The 15,089-nt window shown below is 42.7% G+C and overlaps 1 protein-coding gene across 1 annotated transcript in view; it reads right to left on the minus strand.

Annotated features, from left to right (window-relative positions):
* Positions 1-73: 73 nt before the first annotated feature.
* Positions 74-15,089, minus strand: part of LOC136071303 (beta-amyrin synthase-like) — a gene marked incomplete at its 3' end in the record, with an annotated part of 31,417 nt that continues 16,401 nt past the window's right edge. Inside the window, exons 2-6 of the mRNA XM_065782399.1 lie at positions 1,495-1,680; positions 1,023-1,112; positions 689-886; positions 412-496; positions 74-240 (exon numbers count right to left, since the gene is read on the minus strand). Coding sequence (XP_065638471.1) covers positions 74-240; positions 412-496; positions 689-886; positions 1,023-1,112; positions 1,495-1,680 — 726 coding nt within the window. The remainder of the gene's footprint in view (positions 241-411; positions 497-688; positions 887-1,022; positions 1,113-1,494; positions 1,681-15,089) is intronic.

Consider the following 15,089-nt stretch of genomic DNA (forward strand, 5'->3'; position numbering starts at 1 on the left):
ATTTAAAAAATTTTCTAGCAAAAAAAAAAAAAAACAAGTATCAACCACGAGGAGAAAATTAAGGTAAACTCACCTGTGCACATAGATGACGCACACTCTTCCAATTAATTTCATTATAAGGTTCATTGTAGAGTTCCTCCCTCAATTGAAGAATGAGAGGTGTGATTGGGCCAACAAACCTTTTCCCATATAAGTATGACATGGGCATGTACACCATCCGGCAGTAGCACCACATTTTGGCTACATTTTAGGGGCAAAGCAATTGGTAAGCGATAAGTAAAATAAGCATTTTGAATGTTGAAAGTTTTATTATGAAATTTCAAAAAACAAAAACCGGTAAAACTTTGTTGTAACAACTTTAAGTAGAGATGACTAATTCAAATAGAAGCAGTAAGTAGATATTGTACAAACCTGGATGCATGGGAAGGAATGAAGGAAGGATCCAAAATTCTGGGGGCATTGGATTGCTTCCAGTCCATTCAAACAGACCAAGTATCTAGAATAAAGGAACATTGCATAGTTGAGTTATTTATCATATGATAGTTATCATCCAAAGTGTATATATTTGAAACTTAACCTATTTATTCCAAATTGGTAATACGAGTATGATTAGATTTTAGTTTACAGTACAAATTATTTTTAGTATGTAAGTCTATTGAGATGTGAATTTTACTAAACATGGTCATACCGAAAGCCATGTCTTTCCCCAAGAAGGTATGTGTGTTACTCCACCATGATCAAGGATCCATTTTTGCACTCTTACACAAGCATTGTCCTGACCTCCATCAGGTCCTTCCCCAAGCATACGCATACAAATATAGTTGAGAGCTGTGCAAAACATGGTGCTATGGCCCTCTATGTGAAGTCCCAAACCACCATCTTCATTCTAATAATATACAAAATTTAAAAAATTGTTGTTATATAGGAAAGATTGAACTAAAAGAAAAAGGTAGGTAAGAAATTTAGCCGAAGCTCTAATTTTGTCATTACGATTTACTTGTAAAGCTTCCAAAAATATGTACCTGATGGTAATATATGTATCGAAGGATTTCTTTTTTATACTCAGCAGGAAATACAGTATTAAGATGTCCAGTAATATACATACAAAATACCTGCATTTTTTGAAAACCACAAGAAGTTACAAGCAGGCATCTCATAATCCAATTGCACATTGTATTGGAAACAATTGTATTATTCACATTAAATCAATCTTATATCTTTCAATGGTATACATTGGATGAATTAAAATAAATTATATCAGCAAGCACAATTTTCTATAGTTTTTCCCCCCTCAATAATTTAGTATGGGATTACCCTACCAATTACCTCTCACAAAATCCATATAAGTGGAAATTTTTTGTATTGGGTATGACATTTTTAGTTTGATACCGCAAAAAAACTCTACTAATGTATTCTTTGTAAATAATTATGCGAAAATAGTTTGTGTTCCATGAAGTATTGATCACAATGATGCTATTTAGTGATGAAACTCACCAAGGGTGGAAGGTAGAACAATGGGCCAGCATTTTCAGCTGGCCAATGACCATCACTAGCTTGCAAGGCTGAATAGAAATGGACAGCCCTCTTCAATGCAGTTGTGGCATTTTCATATGTGATTTCTTGCCCATCCTCAATCTTAATTGGAGTGATTGTTTGTTTGAAATTTCTCTCCCTCAAAAACTGCAACCATTTTGACAAAAAAGAAAAGAAAAAAGGATGACATTACTGTCAACAAATTTATGAAGCATTAGTAAGCCTAATATATAATTAAATATCATCAAAAAATTTTAATCTTTATAGATTACAATGTATCCACAAGTGAGAGCAATATCATCACCTACTAATACTATAGAATTTCATTTCCTATATCAACCAGCCAAAGTCGCATTTATAGATCCAGTCTCTTCGTTACAATAATATAATTTTGTGTCATGTGTCCTAAATTAATTATTTTTAGAGAGAGTTTTATTTCTTAAAGAGAGTTTTATTTTTGGAGTCAAATGTGGGACCATATCATAAATATCCATCTAAGTGAGTTATTGCATACAAAAACCAAAAAGTCTAGAATAAATAAACATAAAAAAAAAAATTTAAAAATTTAAAAAAAAAAAAAAAATATATATATATATATATATATGAATAACTATCAATAATATTTAAATTATATATGTAAGAATTATACTATGCATCTTAATATATATATTTTAAATATATCCATACATATGCATGAGGTTATAAGCTAGTTTTAATAATATATAATTGTAGACACTCTATTTTATTCTCAATTAATAATGATACATACCTTCTGGCATCTGCATCCCCTAACAATAAACAAACAAATTAAATGACTGGCCTAGACTCTCTAATATTTTTCTCATTTGTTGTCTATTATCTATTTTTTAACTTTACTTTTATTCTTCATTTAATCTCTCTTCTTCTTCTTTTTGGAAAATTTGATAGTTTAAAGTAGTGGAGATTTGAATCCGAAATATCTCCATTGGAAATACCAAGAGATACTAATTAAACTACAAGTCTAATGGCAATTTCTATCTTTTTTTCTTTTTTCTTTTTTTTTTTTGATGAAAAACTTGTAACTTTATTAAGAAGAAGTCACATCATGAGAAATAACGGACTTAATCAATGATGAATTTTCCTCTATCCAGGTTACATAATTATAAAAGCTATCTAATTCTTTGGCATGCTTAGCCAAAAGATGCGCATGCCTGTTACCTTGTCGCTTCACATGGGAGACTTCAGCTGATCTAAAATCCTGAAGTTGATGGAGTACACTAGTCAAAATATTGGACACAGTTATAGGCGAGGTAAATAAACCCAAAAGAGCATCAGATACAATCTTAGAATTACTTTCGACCACAATATCCCTTATACCAACATCCCAAGCAAAAGATACGCCGATCTCCATAGCCTTTGCCTCAATCTCTAATGGACCCAAAGGTTGAAGAATTAACTTACTCAATGCTGTTGTAACTTTTCCGTCATAGTCACAGACCACCACCCCTACCCCAGACCTCTGTGCTTGAGCGAAGATAGCACCATCGACATTTACCTTGTATTTTGGTGCCATCGGCAATTTCTATCTTAAATGCATTATAAATCGCAAAATTTGTTATTTATCATTTGTAGTTGAAGCGTTTATATTTTGTCCGATTTATCAATTTCAAAAAGATCCAAAATTCCTATCTTATTTCTTGCCCAAAATTCTCACTTTTATTTAAAAAGTTAATTTTTCATTATAGTCATTCGTAACCATTGCACCCAACGCAGACCCACTCAAGTATTGACAAGGCTTTGGGCTTTTTTATTTTTATTTTTTATTAATTGTTATTATAGAAGAAATGCTTTAGGCTATTTGTAACGGGTTGAACTAAAGAAGAAGAATTTGGACCAACTTCTAAAAAAAATTCCTAAGGTGGGGTAGTTTAGATAGAACAAGTTTTCAACTCATTCTTTGGTGGGCTGGATTTATAGAACAAGTTTTCAACTCATTCTTTTAATATAGTTTAATAATTTTTTTAACATAAAGTCAATATAAAATAAATGTGCTATTTTCCCTCCCAAAAAAAAGTGCTATTTTTCCTTGGATCCCTAAAATAAATGTGCTATTTAACATGCTTTACGTAATCCCTAAAAAATTGGTAAAAATACTGTAGGGACCAGATTTGGGTACTTCTTCAAGTTGAGAGAGTGGGTCCCAAACCCAACTTGCCCTTCAATGAATTTATAGAGAGTGGGCTCAAGAACTAGGCCCTAGTAAGGGATGCAACTGCCTTGCATGGTTGCATGGGGGTTTATCAACCTAAACATGAATTGGGGTGCACAATGATGCTCCTCGAACTTGTCTTCCAAAGCTTGGTGTTCTTATTATTTCTCTTAAGATTGATTACAAAGGTCGAGAGAACACAAGTCGCTACAGTACTTCTTCATGCAGATTTTTTTTGTCCTCCTTTCAAGAGAGACTCCTTACGTTATATACCTCTCTAAACTGATCCTAACCCTCCATTCATTGATCAGCCAGGCCACCATTTGAGAGCCTATCCCATCAGCCGCATCCCCATTCCCCCAGTAGGTTGCAGCACCCAAGACAGTACTGTTCAGGAGTTTTATCCTCATTAATGCGGCCAAGATGTTAGTTGAGGGCATTCAATGTAGAGGTGACAGCTCGCCTAAGACTTGCTCCTTCGCCGTGCTCCCGTCGCCGACTCGTGGCATTGGCCCCTCTCCTCCTTGGATATTCAAGAAGACCCCTCTTTAGTGGAGTGGTGCTCGTGTACTTCCGAGGTCTCGGATGTCTGAGGGCGGGGTCATCCTCGGATATGTTCCTTGGAGGCTGGACACCACGCTTTCATCCTAGGACCCCACATGCATCCTCGGCGCAGGCCTTTGGACCTGGTTTGAGGTGGGCCGAGGCTGCCTGATTTTCTGGCCCCACAATAGCCCCTCAAAATCTTGATGCACGCATCCTCAGGCGGGGAGAAGGATTTTGACATCCTCGGGCCTGCTCCGTGCCCAGTCGAGCTTTACCCCCTATCAGCACTGGGGTCTATTCATCTGCCTAAGGCGCGTTGCTGACGCTTTGGGGCGTGTAACGTGCCCTTCATTAAATTCAGGTAGCTCTATGCTCCCCACGTTCAACGAGGCATTACCAATCTGACGGTGGAGGTTTGTCTTGCATTTATGGGCGGGAAAACTCACACGGTTCTTCGATTTAGGGTATAAATATCCATTCAAATTGCTTCTTCCTGTTTCTTATTTGCAATCAAGAATTCTCGTGCGTCCCTCCTGAGTTCAACCACACTCTCACTTACATCTCCAGCACAAAAAGCCTGTCCGAGGAGCTTCTCCTCTTTAGTAAGTCGCTATATCCCTCTCTGAGCTCTCTTCCTCTTTATCCCTTCTTCTCCTTCACCTGTTCTTTCTTAGTTCCTTTAGGCATCAATTGGGATGGGTAGGTTTAAGAAATACATCTACACTGAGGAGGCGATGGAGAAATTCATCGCCGACTATGAGATTCCTAGCAATGTAGGTCTGAGGTACTGTGAGGATGGGGATTGGCTCTTTCAAAGACAGGAGGGCGAGGTGGTGATTCCCATTATCGCCTTCCTTGAAGGGGGATGAGGATCCCCATGGGGCCGGTGATGAGGGGCTACCTCACGCACTTCCGGTTAGCCCCCACCCAGTGTGCCATAAATGTCTTTAGGATTTTGGGCTGTGTGGACGTCCTGAACGAGAAGATACTGGTGCTACAACCTTCAGCTCCTTAAGGGCAAGTCCTATTACCTGAAGACAATGGATGACAGGGTACGGCTCATCCAGTGCCTTCCCGAGTCCAGCAAGGGGCTGAACGAGGATTTTCTTATCGTGTCTGGGGAGTGGCACGATGGCCTTCACTGCCCAACAACGGAGGAAATACCAGGTGGGGCAGTAGGAGTAGGAGGGGGTTCAAGTTCTCTTGTCTTTTTCATCCCTCTTTCTTTTTTTACTAATGTGATGGTGTTTTCTCCCTGCAGACCCGCACACCTTTGAGCGCCACTCCCACCTGGTCAACAGGGAGGATTTGCAGAAGGTACTGAGGGCATCAATTTTTGTAAACGAGGACGACCATCAAGTTAGAGCCGCCCACAAAATCTTGGGGTATACTCTTGTTCAAAAATCATTCCCAGTTTCGAAGCACGTGATCCGAGCGAACGATCCTCGGCTTCAAAAAATTACTGTGACTGAGGACGGATTTCTGTCCCCGAGAAGCCCTCTGATCCAAAAGCTGTCACCCTAGCCGTCCCCTCTTCCTCCCACGTATTCGCCGAGGCTGCCGAGAAGGATCCAGAGCGGGAAGAGGAAGTGTTTGACGTTTTCAATCAACTCGATCAGTCCGAGGACCCTCCCGGGGACTTAGGCGACCCTTGTTTGACCGAAGCAAACCTCCTTGCTTCAGAAGCCCCTCCTCTGCCAATAATGGGTTATAAGAGAAAACCCCATACCAGCCTGTTGGACCTGATCGAAGGCCAACTGAGGAAGTCCCAACAAAAGCTTCCCCCTCCTCCTCCCAAGACTCAGTCTGTTCAGACTAGGTCGACTTCCGCCCAGCAGAAGCTTCCCCCTCCTCCTCCTCCTCCTTCTCAGACGAAACTGCCTTCTGGGTCCGTGCCTGCCGACCCCAAGAATAAGAAGGATAAGGGCAAAAGGCTTATGGAGGATAAGCCAGTGTCCTCGCAGGAGGAGGACAACACTCTGCGACCGTCCAAGCAGATTAAGACAGGCGGCAAGAGCTAGGACAGGCAGGTCGTCACCACCTCGTCCGAGGCTCAGGCCTTGCTCCCAGCCCCAATGCTCTATGGGGAGCCCTTGAGGGATGACGCCTCCCTCAGAGACTTCAATGAGGGCGAAGGTGCGCACGTGGCCGACGCACTGGAGAGGTGCCTACTGCTCCCAGCGGACATGGCCGAGCTGGACTCTTTGAGGAACAAGCAGGTCTTCCTCAGCCTTAAGCGATATCTAGGGATGGTGAGAACTATGATTTCGACTCCTCTCCCTTTTTTCTCCTTTTCTTTCTTTTTTTTTTTTTTTTTTTTTTGAGTTGGGCTTATAGTGCATTGGTTACTCTGGCAGGCTGTCCAGGCTACCTATAGGCTGGAGGCGGCGGCCAACGACCAGGGGAAGGCCCTCGACTTGGAGCATGAGAGGCGCTTTCAGGCTACTCGGACCCTCAAGACCTCCGAGGCTGACCTCGCCAAGGCCAGGGAGGAGTTGAAGGCGATGACCAAGGCTCGGGACAGCGCAGAGTCAGGTCTTGCTGGTGCCTAGAACCAGGCCAAGGAGCAGACGAGGCGCCTGGGCGAGTCGGAGGAGCAGCTGGGGATCGCGAGGGAGCTGATCATAGATCTACAGGCTAAGGTGGTTGCGGCCGAGGGGGCCCAGAGGGAGGCAGAGTGGGCCAAAGACGAGGCCCAACAGGCTAAGGCTGAGGTGAGTTTTGGCAGGGAGGAGGCCCTGGCTACCAAGGAGGAAGCTGAGACTGCAGCCTATGCTGAGGGGGTGGCCAAGATAGAGGCTCTTTATAAAGCTCAAGTTCTGGGGGTATGTAGGGGCTATTGCTCCCAGGTCTGGGCTGAGGCCCTCAAACGAGCTAGGATGGAGGCTTCGTCTGACCTGTGGAAGGCGGAGAGCGTATACTACCCCCCTGCCATTTGCGAGGCCGTCCCTGATGGCGCCGAGGCTGGGGAGGTTGTTGAAGAGGTAGGGGCTGCTGAACCAAGGGAACACCCGAGTGAGGACGCGCCCCAAGAGGTAGCAGAGGTCCCTTCTGATGTTCAGATTCCCACCACCGAGGAAGCAGTCATTCTCGCCGTACCTTTGCAGGCCATCCCCTTGGGCCAAAGCCCAGAGGACCTAGAGGTTGCCCCTATCTAGCCATCTACGGGGGGTGAGACTGAGCAGAAGGAGTAGATCCCTTGGCATCTCGATCCAACCTGCCTTTGCCGTTTGCTTGATCTTTTCCTATCTTTATTTTATCTTATTTTGTTGTTGTTCCCCTTTTTTTCTCTCTTTTTTTGTAATGTGGCTTTCGCCTCGCAACTTTTATGGACTTATCATTGTAATGGGAGTTTAATTTCCTTTTTTTTTATCTATTTTGGTTGCTTATTTGCTTGCATGCTACCTGCTTCCTCTCCTTTCTTTTTATTTACGTGATTTTAACTTGAGTGGTATCTTGGCCAATCATGTCAGTAACAATGATAATGGGGGGGAATGTATGCGTGGGCAGTCCCTTTATGTCTTAAGGGTTAGGTAGGGTTTTGGTCCTCCCTAACTTAGGATATTTTGTAGTTAGTTTCCTCATAGGCTTGAGTTTGAGTGTTAAGAACAGAGTATTTAGGTAGTTGAATTCGAGGTCAACTGGGCCTCCAAATCATAGACAGAAATTAGAGATTAGAGATAGAGAAGAAGACAGAGAAAAGAGAAGTATTCAATTCACAAAATGGTTCAATGCCTCCCTTACAATCTGTTATCCAATTATATACTTGTAACCCCTCCAATCATAACTGTGTAACTACCTTCTAACTACCATGACAACTCACAATCTAACTAACTCTTGCATCAGCTAACACACTCACACAACTCCTTACACGTGTTACTAATTATAACAGATATGCATAACAACACTGGAAGCCCTCCCATGATCAGCTATGTATGCCTGCTGCAACAGCAATTCCTGCCCTTCCCATTAGCAACCTAGGCACCCTCTGTAGTACCCTCTCATGCAGCCCCACATGCATTGGCCATCAGCACCACATACACTCGTGCCAACCTTATCTTTAACTGAATTCCTAACAATACCCCTTCCTTTAAAACACCTTGCCCACAAGGTGTGGGAACTTGGTTTGCAACTCAAACAAATTTTCCCAAGTAGCATCAGTTGTGCTCTCATCCTGCCACTGCACAAGTACCTGAGTGATAAATCTGCTCCTCAGTTGATGGGTTCTGGTATCCAAAACAGCCACAGGCTTAGAAGCAAGGATATGTTCTGCAGATACCACTGGTAAAGCAAATCTAGGACTGAAATTGGCACCCAACTTAGCCTTAAGGTTTGAGACATGGAATACAGGATGAATCAGGGACCCTTCAGGCAAATCAAGTCTGTAAGACACCTGACCAATCTTCTGCACAACCTAGAAAGGACCATAAAAACAAGGAGCAAGCTTTCCAAACTTTCTGGGCTGCACTGAGGCTTGCTTGTAAGGTTGAAGCCTGAGATAAACCCAATCTCCTGCCTCAAAGGACCTGTCCACCCTCTCTTATCAGCAAACCACTTCATTCTCTCCTGAGCTAACTTCAAATTGTTTTTCAACAAGGAAAAGAGCTGCTGCCTATCTTGCAAATAAGAATCCACAGCTGCAACCCTTGTTACACCTTGCACATACTCCACAACCTTAGGAGAGGGATAGACATAAAGGGCCTCAAATGGAGTGAGTTTAATGGAAGTGTGGAAGTTAGTATTGAACCAAAACTCTGCCATGGGCAACCAGTCCACCCAAGAAATAGGTCTGTCAGCAGCAAAGGCTCGCAAGTAGTGCTCTAGACTCTTATTTACCACCTCAGTCTGCCCATCGGATTGAGGATGATAAGAAGAAGACATAGCCAAGTTAGTTCCTTGTAATCTCATCAATTCTGACCAGAATTTGGAAGTGAACACTGGATCTCTATCACTCATAATTGTAGAAGGCATACCATGTAACTTGAAAACATGTTGCACGAACACTTGGGCAACCTTAGCAGCAGCTGTATAAGGATGAGACAATGGGATGAGATGCACATATTTGGTAAACCTATCCACCACCACAAAGATCACTAACTTCTTTTGGGACTTAGGCAACCCTTCCACAAAATCCATGCTAATGTCTAACCAAGGTCTCTCAGGGATAGCCAATGGCTGCAGCAACCCAGCAGGGAAGCAAGTTTCATTCTTCAATCTTTGGCATGTATCACATTCCCTCACGAATTTTTTTAAATCTCCCACCATACCAGTCTAGTAAAAGTCTTTCTTAAGCCTCTGAAAAGACTTTAGATAGCCAGAATGACCCCCTAGAGGGCTAGCATGTATCTGGTTTAACACCTATGCCTTCAATTCTTGGGCTGCACTACCCACAAACAGCCTTCCTTTATAAAACAACAAGTCATTATGAAGAGTAAACCCAGCTGGAATGTTACTACCAGACTTAATGGCAAGGATTATTTTTTGAACAGCAGCATCAGATGTATAAGTCAGCTTAAGTGCCTCCAACCAAGTGGGGTTGGGAAATGAAATCATACACAGGGTGCCCACCTTTGTACTCTCAAATTCCCCATCCTTCATAACTTCTTTCCTTGACAGTGCATCAGCTACTAGATTTTCTTTGCCATGTTTATATTCCACCAAGAATGCATAGCCAAGGAGTTTAGATATCCATTTCTGCTGGGCAGGGGTCCCAATCTTCTATTCCAACAAGTACTTAAGGCTTTGATGGTCTATCTTAATCACAAAGGATCTGCCAAGGAGATAGGGTCTCCATTTCTTCACTGCAACTACCAGAGCCAGCAACTCCTTCTCATATGTTGAGAGGGCAAGGCTCTTACCCTTCAAGGCTTGACTGTGTTAAGCAATTGGTCTTTGATCTTGCATAAGAACAGCCCCCACACCCACACCAGACGCATCACATTCCACCACAAACGACTTAGTAAAATCAGGTAAGGCTAGAACAGGTGGGTTTGACATTGCATCTTTAAGAAATTGAAAGGCTTGTGAAGCTTCAAGGGTCTAATGGAATGAATCCTTCCTCAACAAAGCTGTTAGAGGTGCAGCAATCAATCCATATCCCTTAACAAACTTCCTGTAATAGCCTGTCAGCCCCAAAAACCCCCTTAAGGCCTTCACATCCTTAGGAATTGGCCATTGCTGCATAGCAGCAGTCTTCCTTGGATCAGTCCTCACTCCCTTACCAAATATAAGGTGTCCTAGATACTCCAGCTTCTTACAAGCAAACACACACTTTGAATGTTTAGCATACAATTGATGTTTCACCAGAACTTCCAAGACCAAATGAAGATGATGCACATAATCGCTCACATTCTTACTATATACCAGAATATCATCAAAAAATACCAACATAAATCTCCTTAAGTAAGGTTTAAAAACAGAATTCATGAGGGATTGGAAGGTGGAAGGTGCATTGGTTAAGCCAAATGGCATGACCAAGAACTCATAATGCCCTTCATGAGTCCTAAAAGCAGTTTTTGGAATGTCCTCCTCCCTCATTCTAATTTGATGGTACCCGGACCTCAAATCTAGTTTAGACAAAATAGCTGCACCAAACAACTCATCCAGCAGCTCATCTATGACAGGTATAGGGTATTTATCCTTAATGGTTTCTTGATTTAAAGTCCTATAATCTATGCACATTCTCCATGAACCATCTGCCTTCCTAACTAAGAGGACTGGTGAAGCAAAAGGGCTGCTACTATTTCTAATCAAACCAGCAGATAATAACTCCTTAACAATCTTCTCAATTTCATTTTTTTGATAGTAAGGGTACCTGTAAGGCCTTTGACAGATAGCTTGTGCTCCCTCCTTCAGATTGATTTGGTGTTCATGATCCCTTAAGGGTGGCAGCCCCTCTGGTGTAGCAAAGACTAACTGGAACTCCTTCAACAGAGCAGCCACTTCTTTAAGTAGCAATTATGTTCCTTCTGCAGTGAACAAGTGAGGTTGAAATGTAATGTGAAGGACCAACCCCTTGTTTACAGATTGCTTCAAAAAGTTATTCCCATCTTGCACTTGAGACCTTATACTCCTCAGCCCTTGTAGCAGCACCTGCTTATGGTTATAACTAAAGCTCATTGTAAGCATCTTGAAATCCCACTGAATTACTCCCAAGGTACCCAACCATTGAGTTCCCAACACTAAGTCACAACCCCCCATTGCACCACAAACTCATGCCCTTATAACTAAACTAGTACCTCTTTACACACACCTTGAGTCTTGATCACCTCCCCATTAGCAACCTTGACCTCCAAGACTTGAGAAGTATCAATGTTCATGTGCAAATGTGAGACCAGTGCAGCATCAATGAAGTTGTGAGTACTCCTTGAATCAATAAGGATAACAAGGGACTTATGCTTGATCCTTCCCCTGACCCTCATCGTGCCTGAAGTGGGAGTGCCACTCAAAGCATACAAAGTAATCTCCACATCTTCTTGATCCTATTCAACCTGATCTGCATAACCACTCTCCTCTAATTCACTAATATGAACCTCAGAATTGGCATTTCCCTGAGATACTTCTACATAATCCAACAAAAATAACATGGCATTCTTGCACTTATGGCCAGGAGCCCACTTATCATCACAATTATAACACAATCCCTTCTTCCTTCTTTCCTCCATTTGAACAGGAGATATCCTCTTGAGAGGCAGCCTCAGTTTAGTCTCTAATAGTGGAGGGTTTTTCGAAGGAACCCCCAAAATGGAAGGTTTGCCTTGATCCCCTAATACCTTAGTAACCCTCTTGCAACTCCAATTATACTCTTCCTGAATTTTTGCCAACCCAAAGGCCTCATTCAATGTTTTAGGACTAAGCATTCTCACTGGCAGCCTTATTTCATCCCTTAAACCACTTAAGAAATAGCTTAGCTTGTGATTGGCAGCTAGACCCTTAATCCTATTAGACAACATCTCAAACTGAGCCTTATACAAAGATACTAAAGTAGTTTGTCTCAACCTAGTCAATGTTTCCATGGGATCGTCATAAGCTGTAGCCCCAAATCGAATATGCAATGCTTGAACTAATGATTCCCAATCCACAAAAAGACCTACCTCTTCACTATCTTGGAACCAAATTAGAGCCTCACCATCCATATGGAATGAAGCTAACATCAATTTCTCAGCAGGTGGTGTATTATAATACCTGAAGTATTGGTTGGTCTTGTAAACCCAACCTGCAGGGTCTTCTCCAAAGAACCTTGGAAATTCCAGTCTCACGGTATGAGTCATAGCCATTGTTGATGAATTAGCATTCATAGTTTCACCAATTGTTGGAGATCGAGAGACTCCACCTTGGTCTGGACTACTCCTCTGCACCAGGATTACTAATTGTTGGTTCATTTCATTCATAGCACGTGTATGCACTCCTTGAATAGTTCGAATTTCTTGAATTTCTTTATCATGGTGGCTACGCATTTCTTGAATTTCTTTTCCCTGATGATCACTTGCAATCCTCAGTGAAGCTAGAACCTCCTGAGTTGTAGCAGTGGTTGCATGTGTTTCAGCCATGGCCGAGGAAGGCCTTGTTCTGATACCAAATGTTAAGAATAGAGTATTTAGGTAGTTGAATTCGAGGTCAACTGGGCCTCCAAATCATAGACAGAAATTAGAGATTAGAGATAGAGAAGAAGACAGAGAAAAGAGAAGTATTCAATTCACAAAATGGTTCAATGCCTCCCTTACAATCTGTTATCCAATTATATACTTGTAACCCCTCCAATCATAACTGTGTAACTACCTTCTAACTACCATGACAACTCACAATCTAACTAACTCTTGCATCAGCTAACACACTCACACAACTCCTTACATGTGTTAATAATTATAACAGATATGCATAACAACACTGGAAGCCCTCCCATGATCAGCTGTGTACGCCTGCTGCATCAACAATTCCTGCCCTTCCCATCAGCAACTTAGGCACCCTCTGTAGTACCCTCTCATGCAGCCCCACATGCATTGGCCATCAGCACCACATACACTTGTGCCAACCTTATCTTTAATTGAATTCCTAACACCGAGGACCATGCAACGTCTTGGTTCTGTCTAACACTTAGGACATTTTGAAGTAATTAGTTTCCCCATAGGCTTGAGTCCAAGGACCATACAACGCCTTGGTTCTGCCTAACACTTAGGATTTTTTGAAGTAGTTAGTTTCCCAATAGGCTTGAGTCCGAGGACCATGCAATGTCTTAGTTCTGTCTAACACTTAAGATATTTTGAAGTAGTTAGTTTCCCCATAGGCTTGAGTCCGAGGACCATGCAATGTCTTGGTTTTGTCTAACACTTAGGACATTTTAAAGTAGTTAGTTTCCCCATAGGCTTGAGTCCGAGGACCATGCAATGCCTTGGTTCTGTCTAACACTTAGGACATTTTGAAGTAGTTAGTTTCCCCATAGGCTTGAGTTCAAGGACCATGCAATGCTTTGGTTCTGTCTAACACTTAGGACATTTTGAAGTAGTTAGTTTCCCCATAGGCTTGAGTCCGAGGACCATGCAATGCCTTGATTCTGTCTAACACTTAGGATATTTTGAAGTAGTTAGTTTCCCCATAGGCTTGAGTCCAAGGACCATGCAACGCCTTGGTTCTGTCTAACACTTAGGATATTTTGAAGTAGTTAGTTTCCCCATAGGCTTGAGTCCGAGGACCATGCAACGCCTTGGTTCTGTCTAACACTTAGGACATTTTGAAGTAGTTAGTTTCCCCATAGGCTTGAGTCCGAGGACCATGCAATGCCTTGGTTCTGTCTAACACTTTTGCCGTCAAAACGCAAGATACATAGTCATTATAGGGTAAGCATTTGAATCCAAAAAGGCTTCTTCATTAATAGTAATACATTTTCAGGTTATTTACATTCCACGGAAGAGGTACAGGTTTTTCGTCTAGATCTTCTAAGAAGTATGCACCTATCCCCGTTACTGACGTAATTCGGTAGGGCCCCTCCCAGTTGGGTCCAAGCTTTCCCCAAGAAGGGTTCTTAGCAGCCCCTACGACTTTTCTTAGCACTAGGTCCCCCGGTGTTAGTGGTCTGAGTCTTACATTGGTATCATACCCCTGCTTGAGCTTTTGTTAGTAATAGGCCAGCTGGATCATCGCTCGTTCCCTTCGTTCTTCTACCAGGTCCAGGCTCCTCCCCAGTAGTTCATCATTGCTGCCTGGGGTGAAAGAGCTCATCCTTAGCGTCGGGAAGCTTGTTTCTAGGGGGATCACCGCCTCGGCACCATAAGTTAAGGTGAAAGGGGTTTCCCCCGTTGACTGCCGATGCGTGGTCCGGTATGTCCAGAGAACGTGGGGCAGCTCCTCTACCCATCTCCCTTTGGCGTCGTCCAGTCTCTTCTTAAGCCCACTGACGATGACCTTGTTAACGGCCTCGGCTTGTCCGTTTTCCTGAGGGTAGGCGGGCGTTGAATATCTGTTTGTGATACCAAGCTCATTGCAATACCTCCTAAAGGCCTTGCTATCGAATTGAAGCCCATTATCCTAGACAAGGGTGTGGGGGACCCCGAATCATGTCACAATGTTCCTCTAAAGGAATTTATTTACATCTATGTCCCTGATGTTGGCCAGTGGCTTGGCCTCGACCCACTTGGTAAAGTAGTCCGTGGCCACTAACAGGTACTTCTTATTCCCTGGCGCTCTAGGGAACGGTCCTACAATGTCCAAGCCCCATTGGGCGAACGGCCATGGACTGGACAAGGGATTAAGGACCCCTCCTGACTGATGGATATTCGAGGCGAACCTTTGGCACTGGTCACACTTCTTGACATACTCCTGGGCCTCT

This window comes from Quercus suber, unplaced genomic scaffold, assembly GCF_002906115.3.
Source record: "Quercus suber isolate HL8 unplaced genomic scaffold, Cork oak 2.0 scaffold_300, whole genome shotgun sequence".
NCBI lineage: Eukaryota > Viridiplantae > Streptophyta > Magnoliopsida > Fagales > Fagaceae > Quercus > Quercus suber.